Here is a 9,972-nt window from a genome sequence, read left to right on the forward strand (position 1 = left end):
AACTTTATTTATTTATAATTAATTCATTTTAAATGTTGTTATCATTATCCTAAGGAGGGTTATCCAGAAATGCTGAGGAACAATGAAAGGGAAAGGTATGGCAAAATGACAGAAAATCGAATCAGCAAAGATTCAAAGATTATCAACTCAATGGAATTATTATAAGCGGTTATAATATAAAAATATTTATTAATTACACCGGTTGTAATGTGTTTCTGCACTTAATTCATTAGTGGAGTTCGAACATTAAACAAAGCTGCAACTAAAAATTGATCTCTGAATATGTGAAACACCCTACGTTGCTAAGTTAATCTAAAGAAAATGTCTTCTTTTATATGAAAATCTTCTATAGGATTTGACATTATGGATGGTTTACATATCAAACATGAGAATTAGTAAACATTCAAGTATCAAAGAAATATTCATATGAAAAAAGTAAAAAAAAAAAAAAAAAAAAAAAAAAAAAAAAAAAAAAAAAAAAAAAAAAGAGGGTAACAGGAAAAGCTCAACCTATAAAAACACTCAGAGGGTGAAGATAAAACAAGACATACCAGTACATTATGAGAAACAGAAAAGAAACATTCAAAGTCACTGTAGAACTTCTACCAAAACTGTATCTTGCACATGGTAAAAACTACTGTTCTGTCTGCTGCTTCAGGTTATCCACATGCAATTTAGCAAGAGCCTCAGATAACAAGTTTGTTGTAGCTTTTGACATGGTTGGGTATTTCGGAGGAGGGGGCTGGGATTTGTATATCTGATCACGAGCAAGGCCATCATCAAGTTCATTTTCAAACTCGGGAGATTCCCCAGAATTGATAGATACGTTTGGAGATTGATGATAAAATGAATAAATATCCATGTCTTGTTGCTGAGTTACATGAGTAGAAGATGCAGTCATTGCATTGTCTGTTAAGTAATCTGGTGGGGCAAAATCATGGCCAAAAGGAGACCTGGCTTCCCCCATAGGTTTGTAAGCTACATGAACATTCATTAAGGGAGGATCCGGATTCAGATTCAATGAAGCTTTGCCAGAAGCAGCTATAGGAAAACCATTGGGAGCGATGTTTCCAATAGGCACAAGGTATACAGCACACGATTGATTAGGATAGTAAACCATATTCTGCAATGGCTGCGGTTGCTGGTACATGGGTTGGCATGATGGTAGTGGTAACAGGCCACTTGGGTGGATTGGTAGAATTTGCTGAGGAGCTTGTACAAACTGCAAATGTGGACTCCCCACTTGATTATACTGTGGAAATGAGGCATACCCGAGATCCATATTCATGTTATTCGCCATGACCCCAGAGGAAATGTAAGCGAATTTGTTTTCAGCTTCAATGGATTCAGCATTGGTTCTTGCCTCCGAAATATGATAAACCGCAGGGTCTTCGTAAGATATATTTAGCTGGTGGGACATAACACTAGATGAAACAGTATTATCACTGAAACAAAATAAAACACTACCAGTTACCAAAACTGAGTGTGAGTATAAACAAGGGCATTCAGCTGCAACAGAACATACTAAATTGCCAGCAAGCCATTGCCATAATTTTTGCCATGATAGCTTAACACTTTCAAAATTTGAATGGAAGGGATGGGTGTTCTCACTACTTTGAGCTCAAGTAAGTGAAGTAACTGTCACCATTAAATAACATCAAATTCCAAGAAATAATGTTAACAATACAAAAATACTCAGAAGCAACAACTGAGAATGTAGACTAAGGCTATATTTTGTAAGTATCTCAGTGTAGGAAACACGGACAAAAGACAGACACCACAAAAAAGTTATGTCTCGTCCATATCCTATTGTCTCCAATTTTTTGGTGAACAAAAACTTGGGTAAGTTTTGTCTCAAAACAGTTGGCAATTTGGCATTTTGCTTGTTTTCGTATCAGTTTCCCCTAAATAGGCATGTGTCTGTTCATATCTCTGCATTTCCGTCACAAAAAAAAAAAAAAAAAAGAAAAAAAAATAGCAAGCCGGACCTAAAAGAACTACTAATCAAACTTGCATCTATGGATGGAAGTGAACCCAAACTGGCAGAGCTCAACCTCAGCTCAATATCATATAATCAGTTCAAGACATATGATAATTGAACTCCAATCTTCAGTTCAACCGCCAATTATGAATTCCTAAGCTTAGCTTTAATAAGTTATTAAAAAATTCTTCACCTTGAATAATCAGAGTTAAATGAATTGATTTATTAAATTTACTGGCAGTGGCAAAATAACAAACACAACATAGGCAACAAAAGTAAAAAAGAAGAGAAAAGAGCACAAGTAAGTACCACGAGATTGAATCCGAAGAATTCAACTTCCCTTTGCTATCCTTCAAAACGACGTCGTTGTTGTTGTTCTCATCAGCCTGAGCCCTCAACGGAGGCAAATTCGTCGACGAAGTTGAAGAAGAAGTGGAGCCAAAAGATGAGGTTGTATCCAAAACCATAGACTCGGCCGCAGAGGAACAAAACTCCTGACTGGTCACGTGAGCATCACGCTCCATAATCTTAGCACTCTTAAGCGCGTCGAAGAACCACGCCTCCGTCTTCGGGTGCCGAATTGCAGCGGCGGAACGCGGAGAAGAGTGGAAGAAGAAGAGGAACAATCTGATGCGGTAGGGAGTGGAGTTGAGGCGGCGGTTCTCGTCGAGGAGTACGGCGAGGTCGTCGTCGGAAGAGAGAGAGATGAGTGAGTCGAGGTGGAGGTGAGGTGGGAGGTGGTACTTGATGTTGAACGGAGGCGCGACGGAGAGTGTGGCGGAGATGTGAGAAGTGAAGGAGGAAATAGTGGCGAGGTTGTGGCGATGGAAGGAGACGATGCGTGTCTCGCCGCCGGCGTAGAAGAGAGTGTTGGTGCGTGGACGGGGGAGGAAATGACCGCCGTGACTGCACATGAGGCGGAGCTTGTTGGCGCCGTTGGATGACGTGGCTGCCGGTGGCGGTGGTGGGTCCATTGATTTTCGCGCTTTTCCGTGGGAAGTGAAGCTTTGGAAAAAGAAAGGGAAAGGAAAGTAAACGAAGCTAAGCGAGGAGACTTTTTTATTTTCAGTATTATCTTTTCAGGAAATCGGGTTTAGAATTTGTTTGGATGAGTCTAAAAAAAATCGAGATTTTTTTTTAGAAAAAATAAAATTAATTTTATATTTAGATATTTTATATAAAATTTTTTTATTTATTAATTATATTTGAATATAATAATATAAAAGTATTTTATTTTTTATTATGTAATAATTATTTTTTTAAGAATTTTTTTTAAATATATATGGATTTTTAACTTTTTAAAAGAGATTTTTTATTTTTTTAGTGTTATTTTTACTATTAAAATTTATTAAATATGTTAAAAAATTAAAAAAATATATTTTTTTTATCAATTTAATACCATCTAAACAGATATTTAGTATTTTTTATTAATTTTGTCAATATTTATTCAATATAAATACTAAATTACTTTTAATGTTAATTTATACATATAAATTATAATAATATAAATATAAATTATATATTTAATTTTTTATAAGTATAAATATAAATTATTGTTGATGAATTATTAATTGAAAGTGGGATTTAATAAAGATAAAAGGACTTTCGGTCACTAAATTGAGGTTTGACGTTAACGTTAGCATTACTGTTTGACATACGTACGATACGAGGTTTGCTTAGCTTGTTTCAGCAACAGCTACCTAGGATCTCTGGATCTGGCTGCCTCTTTATTTTTTCTTTTTGCAATAATAATAATAAAATAGATTAATTTTAGTTAAATATTTGTTGAATTTTGAATATCACCTAGGACAATATTTTAACATACGTGGACAATTTCGTTCTCGACTAAGTCTAAGACTCTTCATAAAGAAGTAGTGACAAACTTAAGAAGGAAATGAGAAAACTGAAGAAAGTAAATCTATCTAATCTAATTTACATTTTCACAGAACATACAAAAGCTAACCTAAGTACTAGAGTATCCTTGTAGATACCTTTTTTGACGTGATCTTGTTACTGCATGATTTGACAAGTTCTCAAATTTTAGCCATAGAATATTTTAACATTTAATTTAAAATTAATTATTAAAGTTACTCAAAGTCTCCTTGTATAGTGTATGCATGTTTTTACTTTATGAAATAGTTGTTTATTCGTGCCTCATGCAACTGATACAATATAAATAAGAATTTAATTTTAATATATTTTTTATGTAAAATAATTTTATAAGTATATTTAATTATATAATTATATTAATAAAAACAATTATTTTTTATATTAATAATATAAAAATATTAGATAATTATGTTAGCGGACACCTCTAGAATCTTTTTTAAAGTGAAAGTTAGTTATGTTTTGGTTAGTTATGCTAGTTCACTTTTAGTCAATTAAAATTCTTAAGCAACTTGTATCTTCACACTCTTCACACATCACTTAGTTTCTATATATATATACACACACCAGTATTGTAATCTTTTATTATTCCTTTCAACATTTGTAAGTTTGTTTTTTGTTTTTCAATTAACAATGCTGAACAATATAATTTTTTTCTCTTCCTCACTTTTCTCTCCCCTCTCTCTCTGTTCATTCCACTGCACTTTGATTTTCTTTTTTCATTGAGCTACTGATACCTCACATGGTATCAGAACTTGCGGTTCAGATTTATGAAACACTTAGTCTCTTTCGCTTTGCAGAATCAATAAAGTAGAGCTCCACAGCTGCAATCAGCAGCTTCAATAGTGTCTATAGCAAATTTTCCAGCAACGATCAAGTTGGATGAAGACAACTTCAAGGCTTGGAAGCGACAAGCGCTCGCGTGCGTCAAGGCCAACAAACTTCAGAGTCACATGACTGCTCTATCAATTCCAAGAAGATTCAATTCGGATCAAGACAAAATTGCCGAAAAAGTGTCACCTGAATTTGAAGAGTGGGAACAACACGATGAATGTTTGGTAGCTAGGATGCTTTCTGCCATGATCGAAGCTTTTGTCAACAAGGTTGTAGAGTTTGAATATGCACACAAAATCTGGAAAGCATTGGATGAGTATTTTGCAGCCAGACTCAAATTGAATATACGTATGCTAAAGGCTCAAGTAATGATGATCAAGAAACAAGGTGCATCTGCAATTGAATACATTTTCAAGATCAATAAGGTAGCAAACTCCTTATCTGTTCTTGGAGCTCCACTGTCAAATGAGGTGCACATCGAAGCTGCTTTACAGGGTTTGGATGAAGATTCAATGCCTTCATAACCATGATGAACTCAAAGATAGATCATATAATTGTTACTGAATTTGAGTCCCAACTTCTTTCGAAAGAAGAAATAAATGAGAGGTTTAGAAAGACTGATCTAACACTAGTTCATGCAAACCTGGCTCACAAGGAACCAGACACAAGCAAAATTAGAAACGAGTCTTCACCAGAGAAGTCCTATCAAAACTACAGCAATTACGGCAGAGGACAACCTGGCAGAAGAAGAAGAGGAAGAGGCTTTCAAGGAGGAAGGTCATGATGGCAAGGGAATAGACCTCAATGTCAATTATGTGACAGAGTTGGTCACACCGTGTGCGAGTGCTTTCATAGGTTCAACCAAAACTACCAAAATTTCCAACTGTAAAATGTTAACAATGGTCCTCCTCCACCTAATCTTGGCTTCCACCAGCAGGCTCAGCACTCTCAACCTTCATTTCAACCAACTCAGCACTCAAGCAACACCAACCAGGGGCCTCCTCAAGCCTGACTCGCTCCTCAAGCCTTACTCGCCACCAATACCTATGCTGACCAGGGGTGGTATCCAGACTCGGGAGCATTCCACCACATTACCTTTGATCAGATGAACTTGATCAACAGTTCTGAATATGCAGGTCCTGAGCAAATGTTTGGAGGTAATGGCAAAGGTATGAATACTGCTAATATTGGGAGGTCTATCATGCATGCATCTATGTCTAGAACCTTTTTCAAACTTCAGAATTTGCTTCATGTATCTACTATCTCCAAGAATATAGTAAATGTCTCAAAGTTTGCATTAGACAACAAAGTGTTCTTTGAATTCTGGCCTCATTTATGTGCTGTGAAATGTTAGAAATCCAAGAAGACTCTTCTCCAAGGCAGGCTTAGCAATGCTCTATATAGGTTTGATGATATACAGATATCAAGACCACTATAGAACTCTAATAAAGCTCAAAAGCTTGATGCTGGGCGGAAAAAGAAAGCATGTGAAAACATTGCAAGAACAGAAAACAAAGCACAAAATAAAAGAGTTATAGGTAGTCAAAACAAAGAAAAGAAAAGTAGCAATAGGAGCAACAGTATATGCAGTTTCCTTCATGAATCTACAACTGTTGACTCTACAATTAGTGATATTGATTCTACAATTAGTAATTCTTGTGTAACTCTGCATGCCAAAATTGTCAGCAATAAGTACAATGTAATTGATGATTCTTCTGCAATTGATGGTTTCTGTGATGATTCCTGTGTAAATTTGCAATCTAAAGCTGCTGCTAATACGTGTTGTACTCCTGGTGATTCATGTGTAAATTTGCAAGCAAATAATGGCAGTAACAAGTGCAGTACAGTTGGTGACTCTTGTAAAAATTTGCATCCTAATTCTATGCACTCTAACCCCTCTTCTGCCTATTTGGGTGCACCTTCTGGTCTTACCACTCAAAACAGATCCCTTTCCCTTCTTACAAATGCCACAGCTGACATCACCACCAATTTTCACACTAACCCTAACACAAACCACTCCCACACCAGTCAACCAACTACACCTAGAACCTCTGAAACTAGTAGCATCTTACCAACTGTCTCAGTCCTTAAATCCAATGCCACAGTGCCTGTTGACCTTTGGCACAAGAGACTTGGCCACCCTTCTCTCCACATCACCAAAACCATATTCAAAAACTAAAACATCACTTTCACTCAAACTACCAACACCAATAGTCCCTGTGATCCTTGCCTCACCAGCAAACTTAACCAATTGTCTTTTTCTCCCTCCCAAACCAAATACTCACAGCCTTTAGAATTGATATTCTCTTATCTCTGGAGCCCTTCTCCCGGCATAGTAAATCAGGCTTCAGGTACTATGCATGCTTCATTGATGCATACAGTAGGTACACTTGCACTTACCTGCTTAAGACCAAAAACCAGAACTTTCAAGCCTTTATTCAATACAAAGCCATGATAGAAAACAGAATTGGCCTCAAAATGAAAGCTCTCCAAACAGATAATGGGGGAGAATATCTCTCCAACACCTTCAAACAATACCTCAAGGACCAAGGCATCACTCACAGACTCACTTGTCCACACACACATCAGCAAAACGAATGTGTTGAAAGAAAACACAGGCACCTAATAGAAACCTCTCTCACCCTTCTTTTCCAAGCCTCCTTACCTCTCTCCTTTTGGGATGAAGCAGTACTAACCTCAACCTATCTAATTAACAGACTCCCCACTAGAGGTCCTTTTCAACACCACACCCAACTATGCTGCATCGAAACCTTTCGGCTGCTTGTGTTATCCCTGGCTCAGACCCTATAGTAAACACAAATTCAACCACCACTCCACAAAATGCATCCTCTTAGGTTATTACTCTGATCATAAGGGCTACAAATGCATGTCTCCTTCAGGCAAAGTATACATCACAAGGAATGTTGTCTTTTGTGAGCAAGAATTTTCCTTTCCAACACTCTTTAACAACCAAAAACAACCCAACCAACCACTGCACCTTCTGCTACCTATATCTTTCACCCTTATTGCATAGACATGCATAATACACCTCCCACTAATATCAATACTGTATCTATGTCATTATCTTCTTCACTTGTTGTTGCTAAAACAAGAACTGACACTATTGTTGCAGATTCCATTGAAATTGTTCGTTTTCAGGTTGTAATTAGGCCAAATACTCAGCCTTTCAGTGCTACTACATCTACTGCTGCACCCCCGCTCTCACCTTTTCAGCCTGGCAGAACTACACCTGCTCCTCAAAACAGGCATCCCATGCAGACCAGAAGCAAAAGTGGAATATTCAAGTCACTATTGAAGTGAGTTCTGGATTAAGTTCCTATCTGCAACACACCAAAATCAATTGCTGAGGCTCTTGCTACTCCTCACTGGAAAGAGGCTACGAAGGAGGAATACTCATCCTTAATAAAAAAAATTACACTTGGCAACTGGTTGACCCCCCTCTGCACTCTGAGCCTATCGGTTATAGGTGGGTGTTCAGGGTAAAGAAGAACCCTGATGGCACAGTTCAGAAGTACAAGGCACGCGTTGTAGCCAAGGGCTTTTACCAAAAATAAGGGATTGACTATGATTAGATCTTCAGTCCTGTGATTAGGCCAGCATCAGTTTTTGAGTTATGATCAGTGTGGCTCTTATAAAAGGTTGGAAGATCTATCAATTCGACTTCAACAATGTATTCCTCAATGGGAATCTTCATGAAACTGTGTACATTCAATAGCCAGAAGGCTTTACATATTCAAACCCTCATCAGGTCTGCAAACTTCAAAGGTCCATCTATGGCCTCAAGAAAGCTCCTCGAGCTTAGTTCACAAAACTCAGCTCTGCCCTTTAAAAGTTTAGCTTCACAAGCACTCAATCCGACATTTCTTTATTCACAAGATTTACCACTTCCTCATCCATATACATTCTGGTGTACGTAGGCGATATCCTCGTCACTAGCGATTCAAAAAATGAAATCAAGGAACTCGTGCATCAACTTTACAGCACCTTCTCCCTGAAAAAGCTGGGTGAGATGCACTATTTTCTTGGCATTGAAGTAGCCAAAACTCCAAGTGGATTAATCACCCTCAAGTAGAAAAAGTACATCAAGAATCTTCTGCAAAGAGCTGAAATAAGCAATGCAAAACCTGTGCCCGACCCCATGACTTCATCACTGAAGTTGTATGCCTTTGGGGATGGTTCATTCAGCAATCCATCCCTGTACAAGTCTATTGTAGGTGGTCTGCAATATGTGTAAGATCTAAAAATTTCAAAAAATTTTATTACGAGCTAATTTCAATTTATTTATTCATTAAAGACTTCATTTTTAGAAATTATTTTATTAAAAATAATTAAATCAAGTTTTGATAATTAAATTAAAAATTTTACTTAATTTTATAATTGAATAATTTTCTATATTTAAATTATAAATCTTAATAGTTTTAAAAGAATAAGAATTTTACATGATTCAGTTTAAATAATTGAGATTTTAGAATTTAATATTTTAATTTTATAAACAAAGAAAAAAAATTATATTATCTCTAATTTTAAATTAGAATACTTGAATTAAAAGTCAATTAGCAAATTGATAATTAAATAATATTTTTAAAATAATTTTAAGGAATTAAAATAGATTTTTAATTAATACTCTATTACCCCTAATTTTATTAAAATGACCTAAATTATCCAAACTCAACCCTAACCCTCTACCCCACCGCCATTCTCTTTCCCAAATCTAACACCTAGCTACTTCAGGAAACAAAAGAAGAGGAAGAAAGAAAGAAACACAGGGAGAGAGTGACCGAAGAAAAAAAAGGGAGAAAGAAGAGAGAGAATCGGAGAAGAAGCAGCGCCGGCGAGGAACCTACGCCGCCACCACACTGTGCCACGGCCTGAAGCTCGCCGTCAAAACACGCGTCGCTGCTAGGGGTGTGCATGGCCCAGCCCGACCCGAAGACCCGGCCTGGTCCCGAACACTTTAGGGGCTAATTTAGTGTGATTTCACCAGGTTTAGGGCCGGGTAAGGGTATCAAAAATAGACGCGGCCATTGTTTCGGGTCGAGTCCGGGCCATAACTCGGGTCACCCGAACTCGGCCCGGTGGCCCGGTCATCATACACAGTTAATATTTTGTGTTATTAGTGATGGATGATGGCTATTCTTATGTGAAATTTAAGTATTGTAAACTTTAATATTTTGTATTATTAGTTATTATAAGACTATAAGTTAATGTTTTATGTTTAAAATGCATAAGATTTTAGACTAATGCATAAT

At 36.8% G+C, this 9,972-nt stretch overlaps 1 protein-coding gene across 1 annotated transcript; it reads right to left on the bottom strand.

Annotated features, from left to right (window-relative positions):
- Positions 1-329: 329 nt before the first annotated feature.
- LOC107644557 (Octicosapeptide/Phox/Bem1p family protein) lies at positions 330-3,058 on the bottom strand. The gene is made up of 2 exons (XM_016348442.3): positions 2,291-3,058; positions 330-1,445 (listed from the first exon to the last, which is right to left on the bottom strand). Exons 1-2 carry the CDS (start codon positions 2,953-2,955, stop codon positions 635-637), a joined length of 1,476 nt encoding a protein of 491 aa, XP_016203928.1. The 5' UTR covers positions 2,956-3,058; the 3' UTR covers positions 330-634.
- Positions 3,059-9,972: the final 6,914 nt, after the last annotated feature.

This window comes from Arachis ipaensis, chromosome B5 (genome assembly GCF_059453495.1).
Source record: "Arachis ipaensis isolate K30076 ecotype BB chromosome B5, ASM5945349v1, whole genome shotgun sequence".
Lineage (NCBI taxonomy): Eukaryota > Viridiplantae > Streptophyta > Magnoliopsida > Fabales > Fabaceae > Arachis > Arachis ipaensis.

What these genes read in the sequence shown, in the direction of transcription:
- LOC107644557 (XM_016348442.3), bottom strand. Translation starts at nt 2,955, where the DNA reads ATGGACCCACCACCGCCACCGGCAGCCACGTCATCCAACGGCGCCAAC. An exon ending in TCTTCGGATTCAATCTCGTG is followed by an intron (nt 1,446 to 2,290) that starts GTACTTACTTGT and finishes ATTTTGTTTCAG; the next exon opens with TGATAATACTGTTTCATCTA.